Source organism: Argopecten irradians, chromosome 15, assembly GCF_041381155.1.
Source record: "Argopecten irradians isolate NY chromosome 15, Ai_NY, whole genome shotgun sequence".
NCBI lineage: Eukaryota > Metazoa > Mollusca > Bivalvia > Pectinida > Pectinidae > Argopecten > Argopecten irradians.
The window spans coordinates 11819385-11842781 of record NC_091148.1 but is presented as its reverse complement, the minus strand read 5'-3'; the positions used below and the strand labels follow the sequence as shown (position 1 = coordinate 11842781).

At 36.2% G+C, this 23397-nt stretch overlaps 1 protein-coding gene across 4 annotated transcripts in view; it reads left to right on the top strand.

The window, feature by feature from the left end:
* Positions 1-22919, top strand: part of LOC138308493 (kynureninase-like) — a 30225-nt gene extending 7306 nt beyond the window's left edge. For 2 of the 4 annotated variants that reach the window (XM_069249500.1, XM_069249497.1), the window contains exons 3-14: positions 780-900; positions 1423-1508; positions 1945-2006; positions 3605-3676; positions 4230-4304; positions 5435-5486; positions 5608-5702; positions 5953-6051; positions 6735-6861; positions 7431-7516; positions 9182-9445; positions 10427-10776. In XM_069249500.1, coding sequence (XP_069105601.1) covers positions 780-900; positions 1423-1508; positions 1945-2006; positions 3605-3676; positions 4230-4304; positions 5435-5486; positions 5608-5702; positions 5953-6051; positions 6735-6861; positions 7431-7516; positions 9182-9445; positions 10427-10567 — 1280 coding nt within the window. In that variant the 3' untranslated portion in view covers positions 10568-10776. Of the gene's footprint in view, positions 1-779; positions 901-1422; positions 1509-1944; positions 2007-3604; positions 3677-4229; positions 4305-5434; positions 5487-5555; positions 5703-5952; positions 6052-6734; positions 6862-7430; positions 7517-9181; positions 9446-10426; positions 10777-17369; positions 17634-18605 lie in introns of those variants that run through there. The other 2 variants (XM_069249499.1, XM_069249498.1) reach the window with 2 other exon arrangements.
* Positions 22920-23397: the final 478 nt, after the last annotated feature.

Sequence of the window (23397 nt, the reverse complement as noted above, 5' to 3'; positions counted from 1 at the left end):
TAAAAATCCTTTAAACAACTTCATGTGAATAACTAAGAGGCCTAGAGACCTGATATTTGGCCTGTAACATGCATGGATGAAGGGCTGTCAAGTTTGTTTAAATGAATGACCTTGATCTTCATTCAAGGTCACAGGGGTCAAAAAGGCTAAAATCTTTAAAAAACTTCTCAAGAACAAAAGGTCCAGGATACTCATATTGAGCATGCAGCATGCTATGATGAAGGACTACCAACTTTGTTCAAATGAATGACCTTGACCTTCATTCAAGGTCACAGGGGTCAAATAGGTTAAAATCTTTAAACGACTTCTTGAAAATAACTAGGAGGCCTAGAGACCTGATATTGGGCCTGTAGCATGCTGGGATGAAGGGCTACCAAGTTTGTTCAAATGAATGACCTTGATCTAAATTCAAGACCACAGGGGTCAACTATGCTAAAATCTTTAAACGACTTCTTTGTGTTGTGCTAAAAGTCAGATGACCGTTAAGGCCCATGGGCCTCTTGTTCAATTTTTCAGCTTGCTGCGGATCAAATACAATACTCTTTCATGGATATTTTCTGGTGTAAGTTATGCAGATTTTTTACAGAGGCTTTGGTTAGTCATCATGGCAACCAGTTAATTTTGTACAAAGTCTCTTTCACTCAGCTGACGGACCATCCTTGTTTGGCTAATACAGTTGATAGAGTCGTTGTTTTCCATCCCAGAGACCTGTGTTTGATTCCTGGTCAGGGAACTTGACAATAAATTTTATACAAAACTGTTGTTGGTCTGTGTTGTAGCTGACCTGAGTTTAGTGGACCCGGAGGAGGATTGCGTCTATTTCTGTGGGAACTCTCTAGGACTCTGTCCGAAAAACACCAAAAAGTACATGGACGTGGAGCTAAACAAGTGGGCAAAAATGTAAGTATATATATTTTTTTTTTTCTGATGACAAGCTAAAACTAGAGTATGATAATAGCTCAAGTGAGGTAAAAGTTAAAATGTGATGAAACAATTTACCTAAGGCAGAACGAATGTCAGAAATCTGTGTTTCTTTTTTTAGGTTTATAGACCAAATAATTGATATAATACAGGGGTTTTGACATCCCAGAACATAAAGTATAATTTACAATTGATTAGTCCCATCATCCAGTGATTATGACGTCATATTTGACGTGAGTTTCGTGATGTCATAATCACCGGAAGGTGGGACTAATCAATGGTAAATTGTGCATTACTTACACCATTTTTGAATTTCGAAACTCGCATATTCAAACCTGGTCCACTGGTAACTTTACTCAACTTTAAAGAATTCCTTAATTTCAAACTTTTCATAGGACAGCATTTATACAGAAGTCATGGAACAAATCTTAAGTTTCTTTAAGTTTCACAATATTGATGAAACTAGGCCATCTTTAAAGTTGATATACTCTCTATTTTCAGAGGTGTCCAGGGGCATCTTCAAGGGGAGGGGATGCCATGGGCCAAATGTGACGAGTGTCTAGATCAGGATATGGCCAAACTAGTCGGTGAGTTCTTTTAAACATAACAGTATTACAGAGTATTCTCCCTTGCCACATTACCAAGTTATCTCCCTTGCCATATCACCAAGTTATCTCCCTTATTATATTACAGATTGGTTTCCCGAGTGGATTCTTGCAAGTTTGCAATCCTGTCTTTTTTACAAAATCTGATAAAATTAGAAAATAGTGACATCAATGCTTATACTTAATTAATCATAGACTATAAAATATATTTCAATGTACAATTCCCTTGATTTAGCAAGAAATTATAATTTTCCAAGTTGATAGGTAATGTCAATGTCTCTATTGTAACGCAATGATTACATTTGATTTTCTCAGCACTCTCAGATTTTCTTTCCATATATGTGTATGAAAAAAACCAACAATAATTGATTATATTGTACATAGAGATATATCCCCCATCCATATTATATATTCACAGGAGGCAGATCAGGCGAGGTAGCTATCATGAATGGATTGACTGTTAATCTTCATTTACTGCTCGTAAGTACATCCTTATGGGTGAATGGGTGGTCACCTAACCAGCCAGGGTTCAGAGATAGGCACGAACGGAAAAAAGTCAGGGGTCAACTGCTGAGATTAGGGGTCATCTGCTGCTCTCTCACATTGGTTTTATTAGGGCAATTAAGGGCTTTACATCTGAACCATCAAAAGTTTTTTGTATAAGTTATAATATAACTCTTCTGTATTTGCATGTAACAGAGTTATATGTCCTTGCAAGCAAGTATTGATTGTGAGGTCATGTGCTTGTGAGTGTTAGGCCATAATTTTCAGTGAAATAATGACGCCACTATCTATTATAATCAAAGACAGAACATTTATATGTAAAATAAATCATTTGGAACTTGTTGGTAAACATGTATTATGGTAAACAAAACTTGTTATTATCTCCCGCTTTCTCGGAAACAAGGGATATTAATTTTGGTTTGTCCGTCTGTCCGTCTCTCTGTAACACTTTGTTTCTGTGCAATAACTGTAACAAATGTAAACCGATTTTCTTCAAACTTGGTGACAAGCTTAAATGCCTTAAGGGCTCGGCCAAGTTCGATCATGCCTGTCAATGGACCTTATTTAGCGGAGTTATGGCCCTTTGAATTACTAAAAACATCATTTTCTGCTATTTCCTTGCAATAAGTGTAACAAAATTTAAACCGATTTTCTTCAAACTGAGTAACAAGGTTAAATGCCTTAACGACTCGGCCAAGCTCGATTGCAACTTTCAACGGACCTTATTTAGCCAAGTTATGGCCCTTTTCTTAAATAAAAAAAGTCAGTTTCTGCCACTAATTCATACGATAACTGTAATAAATATTAACCTATTTTTTCAAATGCCAGGTTTGATCAACTCTTTCAACGGATTTATTTATCAGAGTTATGGCCCTTTAATTTACTACAAATGTCATTTTTTCTGCAGTTTCTGAGTTATAACTAAAAAATGTTAAAACTAATATTGTTAAAATTTGGTAACAAAGTTAAATGCCTTAAGGGCTTAATATAGCCAAGTTCGATCGCCACCTTTGGCAGATCTTAATTAGCAGAGTTATGGCCCTTTGGTTTATTAAAAAAAAAGTCATTTTCTGCCACTTCCATACAATAACTGTGATAAATATTAACAGATTTTCTTCAAACTCAGTAACAAAGTTAAATGTCTTAAGGGCTTTGCCAAGTATGATCCCCACTTTCGACGGACCTTATTTAGCAGAGTTATGGCCCTTTGATTTGATGAAAAAAAAGTCATTTTCTGCCATTTCTCTTTTAATACCCAATACTTCATGTTTTATTATAAAATAACTAATATAAGAACTTACTTCCAAATAAGACTTCAGTTTATTTTTTCATGTTTCAACCAAGGTTCAATCTAACCTCAGTAAGGTTTACCTACAATATGTCCTGAAAACAGCTGGAAATTCCACAAATTTGCTTGTTATGTACTAACCTTCAAACTAAAACATTATCAAACAAATTTAGCAAACATCAAAGAAATAATAACTTCAAAGATTATTTTACATTAAACTATAATGTCATTAAGTATCTTTTTAGAAAATTGAATGAAAATAAATCTTGACTTTAATTTTTTCCAGATATCTTTTTACCGTCCAATACCAACGCGTCACAAGATTATGTGTGAGAGTAAGGCATTTCCATCAGATCATGTAAGTATCAATTGAAATGGTCTAATCAACATCTTGAGTTATCTCCCTTCACCATTTAACCCTTTCACCACTGTGATCATAATGGACTTGTCCAGATCAATGCATGGTCGAGTCTAATAAAGTTACATAGGGATGAAAGTTAATCTACAAGTAACAATTTGGTTAGATATAAAAATTGATAATGAAAATGATTGTCTTTTAATTATTTCTTTATTATTATTATAATTATAAAAAAATATATGCATTTACCATTAAGATAAGATGTTTTGCAAAACACTTCAAATGATTGTAAGATGACCATTAGGCCTTTTGGACCACTTGTTCTGGATTAAAATGAAAATGATTTAGATACAAAGATACAATAAAAACTAAAAAGTTAACTAAAGTTAACTAAATGTAGACTCAGATCTACCACAAGATGACAATCAGGAAATTTCCAATGTTATAATGATTACTGATTACTGACCTCTCAGGGAGCTAAGTCAATATTTACACAGAAAAAAACCAGGGATTGCATAGTGATAAAACATATAAATGAATTTTGTCTTTTCAGTACACCTTCCAAAGTCAGATCAACTTACATGGATATGATCCCGAAACAAGTTTGCTGTGTGTCGAACCAAGGGAGGTAAGCATGTAATGATTCAATTCTGGGATATCTATGTCAATTGTTAGATATACGATTCAAGGGAGGCAAGCATGTAATGATTCGATTCTGAGATATCTATGTCAATTGTTAGATATACGATTCAAGGGAGGTAAGCATGTAATGATTCAATTCTGAGATATCTATGTCAATTGTTAGAAATACGATTCAAGGGAGGTAAGCATGTAATGATTCAATTCTGAGATATCTTGTCAATTGTTAGAAATACGATTCAAGGGAGGTAAGCATGTAATGATTCAATTCTGAGATATCTTTGTCAATTGTTAGAAATACGATTCAAGGGAGGCAAGCATGTAATGATTCAATTCTGGATATATATGTCAATTGTTAGATACAATGATTCAAGGGAGGCAAGCATGTAATGATTCGATTCTGGATATCTATGTCAATTGTTAGAAATACGATTCAAGGGAGGCAAGCACAGTGATCCTTTGATTTGGATACTCTATATAACAACTACCTGTTTTATGCATTCAAGGGAGCAAGCATGATATTTGATCGGTAGGGTGAGTGACGTTAAGGACAGAGGACATCCTACCTAAGTAGGAGGAGGAAGGTGATTATATTGTTTTAGTGATATCTTGTGTAACTAACGACCTGTTTTGTTCTAATAGGGTGAGTTGATGTTAAGGACATAGGACATCCTAGCTAAGATATAGAGGAAGGCAGGTCATTCTGTGATATGTTTAGTGGTATTGTATGTAACTAACGACCTGTTTTTGTCCTGATAGGGTGAGCTGACGTTAAGGACAGAGGACATCCTACCTAAGTAGGAGGAGGAAGGTGATTCTATTGTTTTAGTGGTATCTTGTGTATCTTGTGTAACTAACGACTTGTTTTGTTCTAATATGGTGAGTTGACGTTAAGGACATAGGACATCCTAGCTAAGATAGAGGAGGAAGGCAGGTCAATGGCTGTGATATGTTTAGTGGTATTGTATGTAACTAACGACCTGTTTTTGTCCTGACAGGATGAGTTGACGTTAAGGACATAGGACATCCTAGCTAAGATAGAGGAGGAAGATGATTCAATCGCTGTGATATGTTTTAGTGGTATTGTATGTAACTAACGACCTGTTTTTGTCCTGGCAGGGTGAGCTGACGTTAAGGACGGAGGACATCCTAGCTAAGATAGAGGAGGAAGGTGATTCAATCGCTGTGATATGTTTTAGTGGTATTGTATGTAACTAACGACCTGTTTTTGTCCTGGCAGGGTGAACTGACTTTAAGGACGGAGGACATCCTAGCTAAGATAGAGGAGGAAGGTGATTCAATCGCTGTGATATGTTTTAGTGGTGTCCAGTATTACACTGGCCAACTGATGGACATGCAATCAATAACACAAGCTGGACATGCAAAGGTATGTCATGGATTTACTGTTAACCTTTCACGGTTGATAAATTTCGCGATTTCCATATTGAAACAAGTTCGCGAAGATAAAAATTGGCGGATTTAAAGTTGAATGGAAATTTCAATCAATACTAATGATGCAGATATTATTTCCTTCTTTTATGATTACCTTCTTTGGTTCTGTAAATTATTTTCTTTGTGCACTATATTTACTTTACCTTCCTGCTCTTCAACATGAGCTTAAATATGTTTTATTTCAGGGATGTTATGTTGGTTTTGACATGGCCCACGCCGCTGGTAATGTACCTCTGTATCTACATGACTGGGATGTAGATTTCTCCTGTTGGTGTACATATAAGGTGAATGTCTATATCTAGATGTCTAAAACATCATGGAGAATTGGCTTCCCGATAACCCTCAGGGAATTTGCTCCTTTAAAACCCATGGGACAAAACCTTTAAAATATTTTTCTATTGATTTTTCTATAGCTCACTCTGTTGGAGGAAAATAAGTGAAATAATGACATTGAAATTTTGATTTATTATGAACATTGAATATATTGATCTATAAATATGTCAATATTCATCATTCTCGACATTCTTGTGGGTTACTATCACTGCCGTTACATCCACTCCTGGACTATGTCATAAAGTGAAATTGAAGATTCTGTGTACCATAGCAAATGAGACAGTTAGTTTAGTAATTTAATTTATATAAAAAAGCCAGTATAACAAAAATTGACATGAGTATAAAATAAAGACCAATCGGCTATGGAATTCACTTTCCCTTGTCCTTTGTGGTCTTCGAATATTCCGTCTTTGTATATTACAGAGTTAGCTCCCTTGTGTTTATGTATCCATTGTTACATCATTATTTTATGAGTGCACTTCACATCGTTTTTCCAGCGTTACGCTCGCAAATATGTGACTTCACAATCAGTACCTACCCATAAGGGCAGATAACTCTGTAATATACAAATACTGAACTGACAGGTATGTCTGAATCATTATAAGAAAAAATTATGGATGTTTTTTCTTTTTAGTACATCAACTCAAGTGCTGGCTGTTTGGCTTGTATCTTTCTACACGAGAAACACAAACACAACGACTTCCCTAAACTACTGGGCTGGTGGGGACACAAGTTTGACACAAGATTCTCCATGACAAATGGTATGTACCCTGTATATAGTAAGTAGGGTGACCTCTGACCTCTATATTGAGTTTTGACCTATACATAAAAGTAAAACTTTTCCACACTATCTGTCTTCTAACTAGGGCTAAGGCACAAGTCATAGAATTGTCTCCCTTCATTTTTTGTATTTCTGAGATACTGCATTCGACCATATAAGCGCCCCTCCCTTTTTTTTTTGTTTCAATTTCACTTACTTTGAATTAAATACAGACTGAATATATGAAAACTTTGTTGGTTTTCTTACCGATTTCTTTTGCAAATTGATTTATTGCTTTGTAGAATAGTTTTATGAATTGCAAGTCCAAATTTGTTTCTATTAAGCGCCCTATGGACGCTTATTGGATTGAATAGGGTAATTAAATACATCGTGCACACTATCTGTTGTTGATCAGATTTGAATTTCCTGTGAAAATTGTATTTATTTAAATGTGCATATTACTTAGTATATACATGATTCCACTGAAAATGATAGAGAAGCTATATGTGAAAATATCATTTTGATCCCGATTTGTCTGAATCACTTATAATACGTGTTCTATATGTCCAGAGCTTGACCTGTGTCCAGGAGCTTACGGCTACAGAATCAGTAATCCAGCCGGTCTTCTCTGTCCACCTATCAAGGCCAGTCTCGAGGTAAAAAAAAACTTACAAAATCTACATTTAGGAAGCAATGTCAAATGATAGACTATAGCTATGCTACTGCAGTCTTCCATAAATTCACACACTTCACATAAATCAAGGTCGATCAAGGTCGTTCTTGTGGTAAAAAACTAACAAAGATTTATTTCTACAAAATGATGTCGACTATTACTCACCCTACTGCAGTCTCCCATGAATGAATACACTTTACTAACGTCATTAAATCTAGGCAAGTCTTAGGTAAAAACATGACAAAAGGTAAAACCACAAGTCAATGTCAAGTATGTATATATTACTTACGCAACTGCAGTCTTCCAGAAGTGCACACGGCCTTACAACAAGGCTAGCGTTGAGATAAAAAACAATATATGTCAACTCATGTATATGATTGAGAAAGAAAGATTTAATATCGAGGTAAAAAACTGACAAAACATACATCTACTTGTAACAAAAAATTGTCAATTATTATTCATGCTACTGCAGTATTCCAAAACATGCACACACATAATTAAGTCTGAAGGCCAGTTCTGAGGTAAAAAAAATACAAAATGTACATCGATCAGCTGAAAAAACATGCTAGGGATTCTATGAATATACTGTAGTCTATCAAAACATTCACGCATATAAGTAAGTCAAGACCTGAGTCTTTAGATAAAAAAAAACACCTTGACACTTACAAAAATCTATTAATTATAATTATTTATGTCAACTCATGCTTATGATTGAGAGTCATATCCTACATACATAAATCTGACTATTCTAGTCGGACCATGAGGCTGAAACATGACCTAGCTGTTTAAAGTTTTTTGGTTTAAACATATGCAGTAAAAAACCAAACTATAACTCAAACAGCAGGGGCCCAGATCAATAGTTCAAGGAATACAGAGTATTCGACACATTCTAGGTTGGTCATAATCAATCAATGATAGTCAAAATGTCTGGTCTCAAACTATGACGACCAATGCACGTCATTGACATTTTGATTACGGTGATTTTCGGCATTTTGAATTTTTATGACGGCGGTTTATGATAGCAAACATTTGTAATTTCTCAAGGGCCGAATACCTAGCTGTTCGATGAATACATGGTTTCATCTTTGATGATACGGGGATATATATCTGTTTGAGGCATAAGGGGTATTCGACTGATAGATGTTCGAACTATACAAGGTTTTTGTTACATGAAATATAAAGGGGCACGGTTGGGACCATGCAATCGATCAGTTTGACAAATGGGGGGTATTCGGGGAACGCGGGTTTGAGTTGGAGGGTTTATACATACTGTATTATTGTCAGAACACGAGACAAGGATTGGGCAAGTTATTGGAACTTATAAAAACTCTATCATAACAAACAATGACAAACACAAAAGACAACAACAATATTGATATAGACATTAAATACAGATATTAGTTTTTTCATGAAATCAAATTCTTTTACTTGGCTTTATATATTGAAGCATATGTCTGAAAATACACAAATTGGTTGATATAATCAATATATTGCTGGCTACCACACAAAAAAACTTTCAAATTCACAATAACAGTCACCCAAATTTCTTTAATAAGCCAATAAATTATCAAATAAAGAATTTTGCCATCTAGATAATTAGTACATCGGAAGAATTTTTTTTTATAAATCAATGTTATTTTGTATTTAGGTATTTAACAAGACCTCAATGGAGGAGATACGAGCCAAATCTAAGCTACTAACAGCCTACCTAGAGTACCGTATCATAGAGAAGTATGGACGGACCAATGGTATGTCTGAAGGCACGCTTCAGCAGATTGATGGCGACTTCCAACACGTACATGTACACATCTTCACGCCGTCCGACCCGGAACAGCGCGGAGCGCAGCTATCACTGTCATTCTCTGTCGATATCTCTTACGTCTTCAAAGAACTCGAAAAAAGGGGAGTCATTGTAAGTATACTTATCGTGGTAGTGACACAGGACTTTTGAGATACAGTATAGTCATATTTTTGCGAGTCAAAAAATTTCACGATTAGAACTTAAAATCAAGGAATTTAAATTGACTTTAGAGAAGCCATTTTAAAATTCGCAATCTGACTTTAAGGGTTTATATAAATGAACCATTTCTCAATATTTCGCGAATTAAAATTTCATATAATTAGAGCTATCATCGTTATAAATGGTATAGAATTATGTTGTACACAAAATGACCGTTCCGGATTTCATCTTTTTCTCAACAACACCATCGTTTCAATATACATCAACACATCATGATATTTTCCTTTTAATATATCGATACCTAACATTTAAAGATGCTCCACCGCTGACAAATGGTATTTTTTCGCTATCAAAAATAGGAGCAGATGATTTAGTATTTTTCTTCAGTTACAAAAGTTACTTACTTTACACCATTACCACCATTGAAAAGTTTGAGCTCCTAATTTTACTTCAAATTGAAAATAAAGATAATTAATTGCATCCCGAAAAAAATCTGTGGCACTATATCCTATATGGAATGAAGTACTGATTTCGCATGCACCAAAAGTGAAATAAATTATTTTAATAATATTTGTGTTGATTAGACAGATATATACAAGATTAAACACCAATTCGTGTTCAAATGATGAATGTCATTTATGCTCTGTCGGCGGTGGAGCATCTTTAAATCAATGACAGCTCTACATATAATCATATCAATGTTATATGAAAGTGAGAAATACCATCGTTGTGAAAATGGTCTAGTTTGACTCGCATCTTTCTGTGATTGCGACAACAGACTTTGTTGGGTGATACTGTCATATTTTAGTGTTTATAGAGAAAAACACACAAACTTAGTGTTTATAGAGAAAAACACACAAACTCATGCCAAAATAATCAGTACCCACCCTCGAGGGCAGATAACTCTGACATACAATGCTTTTTCCTTTTCAGTGTGATGAGCGGAAACCGTCGGTGATACGTGTGTCCCCCGCGCCTCTGTACTGTTCGTTTATGGACGTTCATCGCTTCATGGATTATCTCGACCAATCATTACAGGCCGTTGCTGTTACTGCCGCTGCTGACAGGAAATAGACCCAAAAAAATAGAGCGTAAAACATGTTTATAACGAACATACTTACAACGAATTGAATGTTATAACCATCGTTGACACTCCAGGGGTTACTATACCTGTCGTTATATCTACCCCTGGACTATCTTGTACAACTGGAGGCAACAAAACGGAGCAAGTAATTAACCGTATTCTTTGATGTACATCAAAAGAGTCTTATAACGATTCACTGTGGTTGCTTTAAAATGGGACGTCGCTCTCTGTAGTCTTCAAAGGAAGTCTTTACAGGCCTGTGATTGTTAAGATTTTTCTCCTGAGCTGCCTCCAATTTTCCGATGAGATAGTTCAGTGGTTGATAAAGCGTCAGTGATAGTAACCCTGGAGTATAAAGGATGGGTTATAACAGCAAAATTTTTATTCCTCTGTAATGTTTTTATTAGATGTCTATAATAACTGTATAAAAAGAATTATGCTTAGAAAGAAGTTATTTTGTTCGTCCCCAGAGGTTTGTTATAACCATATTTTACTGTAATAATTTTTAAAATACTCGTCGAAACATCAACTTTCCTTATAGCACTGTTCACAGTATTACACATGAATGTAGTAAATCTTGTCTAAGGCCATAAAAAAATGTCTGTTTTAGGGTTACATTGGCAAAAAATATTGGAGTCTGGAGGTCAGGAGGATTTTATTTTTATTTTTTTTAGTGTCTTTCACTCTAAAATTATGGCCGGACTGGAGTCTGAGATTGAAATCCTGACCCTAATTCATTTTTGTTTTCATAGAAAAGTGAAAATGAATTAGGGTCAGGGTAAAAAATTGGGGTCTGACATTTTATTTTTTTTGGCCTGATCTGGACCCTTGTCTATTTTGGCCTAGTATTATATGGCCTTTTCCTTCATAATTTATAGTACCCGGTAGTTCAAACCTATATAATCCAGAAACCTGGCAATACTGAACAAATATGCTGGTTGTGGTGGCATCTGGTTTAGACAAGTACAAGGCAATACGGTACATCACTATTATAATCTTAACAGGTATACTTAGTCTATGTAAAATGTTTGAAAATAAAAAAAATAATCTTAACAGATATGAAACTAAGTCTATGTAAAATGCTTGAAAATAAAAAGAAATAATCGTAACAAATATGAAACTTGTATAACGGGTATTATTATATAACAAATAAATGTTAAATAGTAAAAAATATTTCTCATAAGGTTTTTAGCTCACCTGGCCCGAAGGGCCGGTGAGCTTATGTCATGGCGCGGCGTCCGTACCGCCGTCCGTCTCTGTCGTCCGTCCCGCGTCCGCCGTCAACATTTCCTTAAATCGCTACTAGTCATAGAGTTCTGCATGTGGAAGGGGAACAGAAACTTGTAGAACTTTTGGCTCAATTTGAACTTTTACGAATAAAAAAAATCGTGTGGATAGTACTAAAAATCGTCGATCGCCAAAACTGTTAAATAGAAATCGTAATATTAAACCTTCCAGTTATTCGAAAAAAAACAAAAACTCAGTTGCACATGGTAACGTTCCTGTACTCTTTTTTATCTCTCGTTAAAAAACGGAACTCTGACTGGTTCAAAGCATCGAATTCAACCGATCAAGTTAAAAAATGTAGAGTAGAGATCCTCAACCGTCTCAATTGTATTATTTGTTAAAGAAATTCGAAAGGTTCGTATAAATATACAAATCTGGTTTATAAACGACATCACTCCTATAAGTAAATATCTAAATCGGTGAAACTGTAATGTGTTAAATCCACCTGTCTGAAACAAGTAAAGTTGTTCCGACAAAACCTGTTAGGTTCTGTTTCCACAACCGGTTTATTATCATGACAAACAAAGGTCAGTTCAGAAGTTGTTTGTTGAATCGGAAATTCATCGTCGATCGTTTGCCTAATGAGACCTGTTTAAAGGAACTGAACCAGCTTTACTGGGCACAAGTTCATCTCTTATATTTTAAAAACTCAGCTCAATCCTACAATTAAATAAATAACGGCAAAGACTTTTGTGGGATTAATGGAACCTAGTTCCGTTACTAAGTGAAACGGAACTCAAATGAAATTGGTTTCTCAGTTCCGTGTGGGTTAAAACTGAATAGAAATGGTTATTTACGGAGATATTGTCTGATTATGGAAATAAACATCTTCTTAACAAAATCAATTTTGGAAGTTTAAGTAACCCTGTCGATTATTAATATTAATTATGAACAATTGGAAATTTAAATCAAATGTTAAGTAAAACGAACTCAGGTAAAAAGGCAGTATTGTTGACATTTTATTTAAACTTTTTGAAACAACAAAAAAAAAGAACTCGTTCTAAAAAAGAAGACGGAATTCCGACGGTTAAACGGAACTCCTAAAACATACTGGTTCCTGATTCCATTACTAAAAAAAATTAAATAAAACGGAAAATTCGCTGTTTATAGCTTTCAGCTTTAAAGTTAAAGGAATCTGGTTATCAATGTATATTTCTCGTTAAAATCTTTAAACAGGAACTCGGAACTTCCTAGATCCGCATAATAATTAAAGGAAATCTGAACATGGAAGTCTAGAGTTTACGACTATGTTAAAGTAAAATACCAAATTGAAATGATTGTTAAGGGATTCACATTCTTGTCTTTTCAATTGTTCCTTAAAAATAAATGTATCGGAAAGACTCTATGTACCTTCAAAACTGGATTCAAGTTCCGTTAAAATCCGTTAAAGGAAAATGTCTTAAGATGTCAAGTTCCGTTCCTCTAAATGTTTAAGAAATTAAACGGAAGTTCGATCCTGGTATTGGATTCTAGGTTCGTTCTGTATATTAGTTGTCTTGAAAACCTTGGAAACGGAAAATCCGTGTTATTCTTATGTTCTTAAAACTCGGTCAAAGTTCGAATTGTATATAAATAAATATTAAAATGGAATTACTGAGACTAGTTAGAATATACATAGAAATTAATAAACGGAACTCCGTCTTAATGGCCTCAGTTTGTGTTTGTTAAACGGAACTTTGGGTCTGGTTCCTCAGTTCCGTATAGATCGTTTTAAAACCATGGGTCTGGTTACGCAACTAGGAACTTTGTTAAACCGTCTGAATTTCAACAGTCTATCCGTTTAAATCTGTTAAACTGATAAATTCTCAACTAAAAATCAAAAAATTCTTCTATCGGAATCAGTTTGAAACGGATTTTCCTGGGCTGTTTCCTAAATGTAATAAATTGTTAAAAACGGAAAATCATAAGGTAACCTAAATCTGCAAACGGAACTCGGGTCTGGTTCCTAGTTCCGTTTAAGTTAAACGGAACTCGGGTCTGGTTCCTAGTTCCGTTTAAGTTAAACGGGTCTCGGGTCTGGTTCCTAGTTCCATTTAAGCAAAACGGAACTAGGATGTAGGTGTCAGATCCGTTTAAGAAAATCTGTATTATAGAGATAAATTATATAAGTTGTATCGTTCCTGGAAGCTCAGAGCTAGATTCCTGTATAACATATGTAATTTAATATCTTAATAAGAAGTAGAAATCCTTATAAACGGAACTCCACTCGTTGGCCAGTATGTTTGTTAAACGGAACTCGGGTCTGGTTCCTAGTTCCGTATAAGCTTAAACGGAACTCGGGTCTGGTTCCTAGTTCCGTTTAAGTTAAAGGAACTGGAGTCTAGGTGTCAGATCCGTTTAAGGAAACTTGTGTTAAGGAGATTTATTCTGTGCTGTATTATTCATGGAAGCTCTAAGTTCGATTCCTGTATATAATAGGTAATTGAACATGCAGTTAGAGATAGGAATCCTAATAAACGGAACTTCGCTCGTTGGCCAGTATGTTTGTTAAACGGAACTCGGGTCTGGTTCCTAGTTACGTATAAGCTTAAACGGAACTCGGGTCTGGTTCCTAGTTCCGTTTAAGTTAAACGGAACTGGAGTCTAGTTGTCAGATCCGTTTAAGGAAATCTGTGTTATAGAGATTAATTCTGTGTCGTGTCGCTGCTGAAAGCTCAGAGTTCGATTCCGATATATAATATGTAATTGAACATCCAATTAGAGGTAGAAATCCTAATAAACGGAACTCGGCTCGTTGGCCAGTACTTTTGTTAAACGGAACTCGGGTCTGGTTCCTAGTTCCGTATAAGCTTAAACGGAACTCGGGTCTGGTTCCTAGTTCCGTTTAAGTTAAACGGAACTGGAGTCTAGGTGTCAGATCCGTTTAAGGAAACTTGTGTTAAGGAGATTTATTCTGTGCTGTATTATTCATGGAAGCTCTAAGTTCGATTCCTGTATATAATAGGTAATTGAACATGCAGTTAGAGATAGGAATCCTAATAAACGGAACTTCGCTCGTTGGCCAGTATGTTTGTTAAACGGAACTCGGGTCTGGTTCCTAGTTCCGTATAAGCTTAAACGGAACTCGGGTCTGGTTCCTAGTTCCATTTAAGTTAAACGGAACTGGAGTCTAGTTGTCAGATCCGTTTAAGGAAATCTGTGTTATAGAGATTAATTCTGTGTCGTATCGCTGCTGAAAGCTCAGAGTTCGATTCCGATATATAATATGTAATTGAACATCCAATTAGAGGTAGAAATCCTAATAAACGGAACTCGGCTCGTTGGCCAGTACTTTTGTTAAACGGAACTCGGGTCTGGTTCCTAGTTCCGTATTAGCTTAAACGGAACTCGGGTCTGGTTCCTAGTTCCGTTAAAGTTAAACGGAACTGGAGTCTAGTTGTCAGATCCGTTTAAGGAAATCTGTGTTATAGAGATTAATTCTGTGTCGTATCGCTGCTGAAAGCTCAGAGTTCGATTCCGATATATAATATGTAATTGAACATTCAATTAGAGGTAGAAATCCTAATAAACGGAACTAGGCTCGTTGGCCAGTACTTTTGTTAAACGGAACTCGGGTCTGGTTCCTAGTTCCGTATAAGCTTAAACGGAACTCGGGTCTGGTTCCTAGTTCCGTTTAAGTTAAACGGAACTGGAGTCTAGTTGTCAGATCCGTTTAAGGAAATCTGTGTTATAGAGATTAATTCTGTGTGGTATCGCTGCTGAAAGCTCAGAGTTCGATTCCGATATATAATATGTAATTGAACATTCAATTAGAGGTAGAAATCCTAATAAACGGAACTCGGCTCGTTGGCCAGTACTTTTGTTAAACGGAACTCGGGTCTGGTTCCTAGTTCCGTATAAGCTTAAACGGAACTCGGGTCTGGTTCCTAGTTCCGTTTAAGTTAAACGGAACTGGAGTCTAGTTGTCAGATCCGTTTAAGGAAATCTGTGTTATAGAGATTAATTCTGTGTCGTATCGCTGCTGAAAGCTCAGAGTTCGATTCCGATATATAATATGTAATTGAACATCCAATTAGAGGTAGAAATCCTAATAAACGGAACTCGGCTCGTTGGCCAGTACTTTTGTTAAACGGAACTCGGGTCTGGTTCCTAGTTCCGTATTAGCTTAAACGGAACTCGGGTCTGGTTCCTAGTTCCGTTTAAAGTTAAACGGAACTGGAGTCTAGTTGTCAGATCCGTTTAAGGAAATCTGTGTTATAGAGATTAATTCTGTGTCGTATCGCTGCTGAAAGCTCAGAGTTCGATTCCGATATATAATATGTAATTGAACATTCAATTAGAGGTAGAAATCCTAATAAACGGAACTAGGCTCGTTGGCCAGTACTTTTGTTAAACGGAACTCGGGTCTGGTTCCTAGTTCCGTATAAGCTTAAACGGAACTCGGGTCTGGTTCCTAGTTCCGTTTAAGTTAAACGGAACTGGAGTCTAGTTGTCAGATCCGTTTAAGGAAATCTGTGTTATAGAGATTAATTCTGTGTCGTGTCGCTGCTGAAAGCTCAGAGTTCGATTCCGATATATAATATGTAATTGAACATTCAATTAGAGGTAGAAATCCTAATAAACGGAACTCGGCTCGTTGGCCAGTACTTTTGTTAAACGGAACTCGGGTCTGGTTCCTAGTTCCGTATAAGCTTAAACGGAACTCGGGTCTGGTTCCTAGTTCCGTTTAAGTTAAACGGAACTGGAGTCTATTTGTCAGATCCGTTTAAGGAAATCTGTGTTATAGAGATTAATTCTGTGTCGTATCACTGCTGAAAGCTCAGAGTTCGATTCCGATATATAATATGTAATTGAACATCCAATTAGAGGTAGAAATCCTAATAAACGGAACTCGGCTCGTTGGCCAGTACTTTTGTTAAACGGAACTCGGGTCTGGTTCCTAGTTCTGTATAAGCTTAAACGGAACTCGGGTCTGGTTCCTAGTTCCGTTTAAGTTAAACGGAACTGGAGTCTAGTTGTCAGATCCGTTTAAGGAAATCTGTGTTATAGAGATTAATTCTGTGTCGTGTCGCTGCTGAAAGCTCAGAGTTCGATTCCGATATATAATTTGTAATTGAACATTCAATTAGAGGTAGAAATCCTAATAAACGGAACTCAGCTCGTTGGCCAGTACTTTTGTTAAACGGAACTCGGGTCTGGTTCCTAGTTCCGTATAAGCTTAAACGGAACTCGGGTCTGGTTCCTAGTTCTGTTTAAGCTTAAACGGAACTCGGGTCTGGTTCCTGGTTCCGTTTAAGTTAAACGGAACTCGGGTCTGGTTCCTAGTTCCGTTTATTAAACGGAACTAGGAACTAGGAACTCGCAACCAACTTCAGCCCTCCACAAATTGGTTGATATGATCAATAATTTGCTGGCTACCACACAAAAAAACTTTCAAATTCACAATAACAGTCACCCAAGTTTCTTTAATAAGCCAATAAATTATCAAATAAAAAATTTTGCCATCTAGATAATAAGTAGATTGGAAGAATTTTTTTTTATAAATCAATGTTATTTTGTATTTAGGTATTTAACAAGACCTCAATGGAGGAGATACGAGCCAAATCTAAGCTACTAACAGCCTATCTAGAGTACCGTATCATAGAGAAGTATGGACGGACCAACGGTATGTCTGAAGGCACGCTTCAGCAGATCGAAGGCGACTTCCAACACGTACATGTACACATCTTCACGCCGTCCGACCCGGAACAGCGCGGAGCGCAGCTGTCACTGTCATTTTCTGTCGATATCTCTTACGTCTTCAAAGAACTCGAAAAAAGAGGAGTCATTGTAAGTATACTTATCGTGGTAGTGACACAGGACTTTTGAGATACAGTATACTCATATTTTTGTCAAAAAATTTCACGATTAGAACATAAAATCAAGGAATTTAAAATTGACTTTAGAGAAGCCATTTTAAAATTCGCAATCTGACTTTAAGAGTTTATATAAATGAACCATTTCTCAATATTTCGCGAATTAAAATTTCATATAATTAGAGCTATCATCGTTATAAATGGTATAGAATTATGTTGTACACAAAACGACCGTTCCGGATTTAATCTTTTTCTCAACAACACCATCGTTTCAATATACATCAACACATCATGATATTTTCCTTTTAATATATCGATACCTAACATTTAAAGATGCTCCACCGCTGACAAATGGTAATTTTTCGCTATCAAAAATAGGAGCAGATGATTTAGTATTTTTCTTTAGTTACAAAAGTTACTTACTTTACACCATTACCACCATTGAAAAGTTTGATCTCCTAATTTTACTTCAAATTGAAAATATAAAAGATAATTAATTGCATCCCGAAAAAAATCTGTGGCACTATATCCTATATGGAATGAAGTACTGATTTCGCATGCACCAAAGGTGAAATAAATTATTTTAATAATTTTTGTGTTGATTAGACAGATATATACAAGATTAAACACCAATTCGTGTTCAAATGATGAATGTCATTTATGCTCTGTCGGCGGTGGAGCATCTTTAAATCAATGACAGCTCTTACATATAATCATATCAATGTTATATGAAAGTGAGAAATGATATCGTTGTGAAAATGGTCTAGTTTGACTCGCATCTTTCTGTGAATATGACTGCAGACTTTGTTGGGAGATACTGTCATATTTTAGTGTTTATAAACACCAAAATATATTATAGAGAAAAACACACAAACTCATGACAAAATAATCAGTACCCACCCTCAAGGGCAGATAACTCTGACATACAATGCTTTTTCCTTTTCAGTGTGATGAGCGGAAACCGTCGGTGATACGTGTGTCCCCCGCGCCTCTGTACTGTTCGTTTATGGACGTCCATCGCTTCATGGATTATCTCGACCAATCATTACAGGCCGCTGCTGTTACTGCCGCTGCTGACAGGAAATAGACCCAGAAAAATAGAGCGTAAAACATGTTTATAACGAACATACTTACAACGAATTGAATTTTATAACCATCGTTGATACTCCAGGGGTTACTATACCTGTCGTTATATCTACCCCGGACTATCTTGTACAACTGGAGGCAACAAAACGGAGCATGTAATTAATCATATTCTTTGATGTACATCAAAAGAGTCGTATAACGATTCACTTTAAAATTTAAAATGGGACGTCGCTCACTGTAGTCTTCAAAGGAAGTCTTTAAAGGCCTGTGATTGTTAAGATTTTTCTCCTGAGCTGCCTCCAATTATCCTATTAGATAGTCCAGGGATGGATATAGCGTCAGTGATAGTAACCCTGGAGTATAAAGGATGGGTTATAACAGCAAAATTTTTATTCCTCTGTAATGTTTTTATTAGATGTCTATAATAACTGTATAAAAAGAATTATGCTTAGAAAGAAGTTATTTTGTTCGTCCCCAGAGGTTTGTTATAACCATATTTTACAGTAATAATTTTTAAAATACTCGTCGAAACATCAACTTTCCTTATAGCACTGTTCACAGTATTACACATGAATGTAGTAAATCTTGTCTAAGGCCATAAAAAATGTCTGTTTAGGGTTACATGGGCAAAAAATATTGGGGTCTGTAGGTCAGGAGGATTTTATTTTTTTTTTTTTTAGTGTCTTTCACTCTAAAATTATGGCCGGACTGGAGTCTGAGATTGAAATCCTGACCCTAATTCATTTTTGTTTTCATTGAAAAGTGAAAATGAATTAGGGTCAGGGTAAAAAATTGGGGTCTGACATTTTATTTTTTTTGGCCTGATCTGGACCCTTGTCTATTTTGGCCTAGTATTATATGGCCTTTTCCTTCTTAATTTATATAGTAGTTCAAACCTATATAATCCAAAAACCTGGCAATACTGGACAAATATGCTGGTTGTGGTGGCATCTGGTTTAGACAAGTACAAGGCAATACGGTACATCACTATTATAATCTTAACAGGTATACTTAGTCTATGTAAAATGTTTGAAAATAAAAAAAAATAATCTTAACAGATATGAAACTAAGTCTATGTAAAATGCTTGAAAATAAAAAGAAATAATCGTAACAAATATGAAACTTATATTACGGGTATTATTATATAACAAATAAATGTTAAATAGTAAAAAATATTTCTCATAAGGTTTTTAGCTCACCTGGCCCGAAGGGCCGGTGAGCTTATGTCATGGCGCGGCGTCCGTCGTCCGTCGTCCGTCCGTCAACATTTCCTTTAAATCGCTACTAGTCATAGAGTTCTGCATGGATTGTAACCAAATTTGGCCACAAACATCCTTGGGGGAAGGGGAACAGAACTTGTATAAAGTTTGGTTCTGACCCCCCGGGGGCAATAGGGGCGGGGCCCAATAGGGGAAATAGAGGTAAATCCTATAAATCGCTACTTGTCCTAGAGTTCTGCATGGATTGTAACCAAATTTGGCCACAAACATCCTTGGGGGAAGGGGAAAAGAACTTGTATAAAGTTAGGCTCTAACCCCCGGGGGCATAAGGGGCGGGCCCAATAGGGGAAATAGAGGTAAATCCTATAAATCGCTACTTGTCCTAGAGTTCTGCATGGATTGTAACCAAATTTGACCACAAACATCCTTGGGGGAAGGGAAACAGAACTTGTATAAAGTTTGGCTCTGACCCCCCAGGGGCAGGAGGGGCGGGGGCCCAATAGGGGAAATAGAGGTAAATCCTATAATCCGCTACTTGTCCTAGAGTTCTGCATGGATTGTGACCAAAATTTGGCCACAAACATCTTTGGGAGAAGGGGAACAGAACTTGTATAAAGTTTGGCTCTGACCCCCCGAGGGCAGGAGGGGTGGGGCCCAATAGGGGAAATAGAGGTAAATCCTATAAATCGCTACTTGTCCTAGAGTTCTGCATGGATTGTAACCAAATTTGGCCACAAACATCCTTGGGGGAAGGGGAACAGAACTTGTATAAAGTTTGGTTCTGACCCCCCGGGGACTGGAGGGGCGGGGCCCAATAGGGGAAATAGAGGTAAATCCTATAAATCGCTACTTGTCCTAGAGTTCTGCATGGATTGTAACCAAATTTGGCCACAAACATCCTTGGGGGTAGGGGAACAGAACTTGTATAAAGTTAGGCTCTGACCCCCGGGGGCATGAGGGGCGGGGCCCAATAGGGGAAATAGAGGTAAATCCTATAAATCGCTACTTGTCCTAGAGTTCTGCATGGATTGTGACCAAATTTGGCAACAAACATCCTTGTGGAAAGGGGAACAGAACTTGTATAAAGTTTGGCTCTGACCCCCCCGGGGGCAGGAGGGGCGGGGCCCAATAGGGGAAATAGAGGTAAATCCTATAAATCGCTACTTGTCCTAGAGTTCTGCATGGATTGTAACCAAATTTGGCCACAAACATCCTTGGGGGAAGGGGAACAGAACTTGTATAAAGTTAGGCTCTGACCCCCCGGGGGCAGGAGGGGCGGGGCCCAATAGGGGAAATAGAGGTAAATCCTATAAATCGCTACTTGTCCTAGAGTTCTGCATGGATTGTAATCAAATTTGGCCACAAACATCCTTGGGGGAAGGGGAACAGAACTTGTATAAAGTTTGGCTGTGACCCCCTGGGGGCAGGAGTGGCGGGGCCCAATAGGGGAAAATAGAGGTAAATCCTATAAATCGCTACTTGTCCTAGAGTTCTGCATGGATTGTGACCAAATTTGGCCACAAACATCCTTGGGGGAAGGGGAACAGAACTTCTATAAATGTTGGCTCTGACCCCCCCGGGGGCAAGAGGGGTGGAGCCCAATAGGGGAAATAGAGGTAAATCCTATAAATCGCTACTTGTCCTAGAGTTCTGCATGGATTGTGACCAAATTTGGCCACAAACATCCATGGGGGAAGGGGAACAGAACTTCTATAAATGTTGGCTCTGACCCCCCGGGGGTAGGATGGGTAGGGCCCAGTAGGTGAATTAGAGGTAAATATTCTAATTCCTTCAGAAAAGAAACAATGAACCTGTATTTAGAACATTACTTGGCATTACAAACCAGGTGAGCGATACAGGCCCTCTGGGCCTCTTGTTTATTCATTCATCCCTGAAAGTTCATAATGGACTGTTCTAGTCTTTGATTTGGAAGAGTCTAAATATGTCTTCAGGGGTGATTTATCAATTTAATCAGGTAATGTACAAGCAGTACAGCATAGCCTGTCCATACTGACCCTTGTCTAATCCAGATTCCTGTCTATTTATTTCAAACGAAACATAAAACAACCATTAGGTCAAAAAAAACCATATGTCTGTTAAGGGTTACATTGGCAAAAAAATAGGGACAGTAGGTCGGGGATTTTTTTTTTTTTTTTTTTTTTAGTGTCTTTTACTCTAAAGTAATGGCCGGAATCGGAGTTTGAGATCGAAATCTTGACTTTTAATTTTTTTCAAAAGAAAAAAAAAATTTAGGGTAAGGGTTAAAAAAGAAGTGGGTCGTTAGGTAACCATTAACAGACAATTTTTTTTTTGGCCTCGTGTAACCATTTTATAAGAAATGTTAAACAGTCAGATCTATTTAAAAAAACCAGATCAGAAGTCTGGTATATAGTTTTACCAAAGAAAATGTTATACAATCAAATATTTGTGATAAGGTTATATCCTTGTGGTCTTGTACCCCAATTAATGTATTACTGTATTTCATCCAATAAGCACCCAGGGCATTTATAAAATTGAAAACCGAAGGGGCGCTTAATAAGACCAATCTAGACTGACATTTCACAGAAATCAAAGAAGGAAATCTGCATGGATTAGTAGTTTTGAAATTGAGGCCTGAATAAGAACAGAGGGATTGCTTATTGGGTCAAATACGGTATATTAATTTAGAAGCAGTATTATATTATAATTTCATTTATTATAATATGAAAAATTTAAAATCAAAACAACACAACATTTCAGCATTGCCATTGATTGGCTTTAATTTGTACAATGTTGATTATACATGTATCACTGTTTGTCGTGTTATATTGAGTCAGAATAGAAAATTAAGTCAAACAAATCAGAATTAAGCATATTAGCATTAAGTAGTAACATTATACGTGGTATTGATGCAGTTTTTTTATTTTCCATGTTTTGTCTCTTTATGTAATACATTTTTGTTTGTTATTTTCATGTAAATATATCTCTGTTGACAGAAAAAAAAAATAGAGTTTATAATGAGATTATCACATAAAGACTTAAAATAATTATAGTTATAATACTATTTGATATTTCTGGAACAGCTGGAGTCTTGAGATATCAAAATTTTCGTGCTGGATAAAGAACGTCTTAATTCTACTAAAACAATGTTGTTATTTTTTTATTCGATTAATCCTATAATATTTTTTCTATGATATTTTAAATTATTTTTAATTTCTATTTCTACTGATATACAGTAAATAGTGTTATATTTACACCAAAGAATTATTACCATATATGCCGCTGGTTATTTTATTAGGTTTAAAATCTTCTCCACTTCACAAGGTTATAGTTTATTTGTACATACAGCTCCGAATCACAAAATTTTTAATTGCTTAAATTATATTTCATATAAAAATCATGAAATTTGTTACCCTCAGAAATAATCGGCTATGTGGCAAGTATTCATAATTG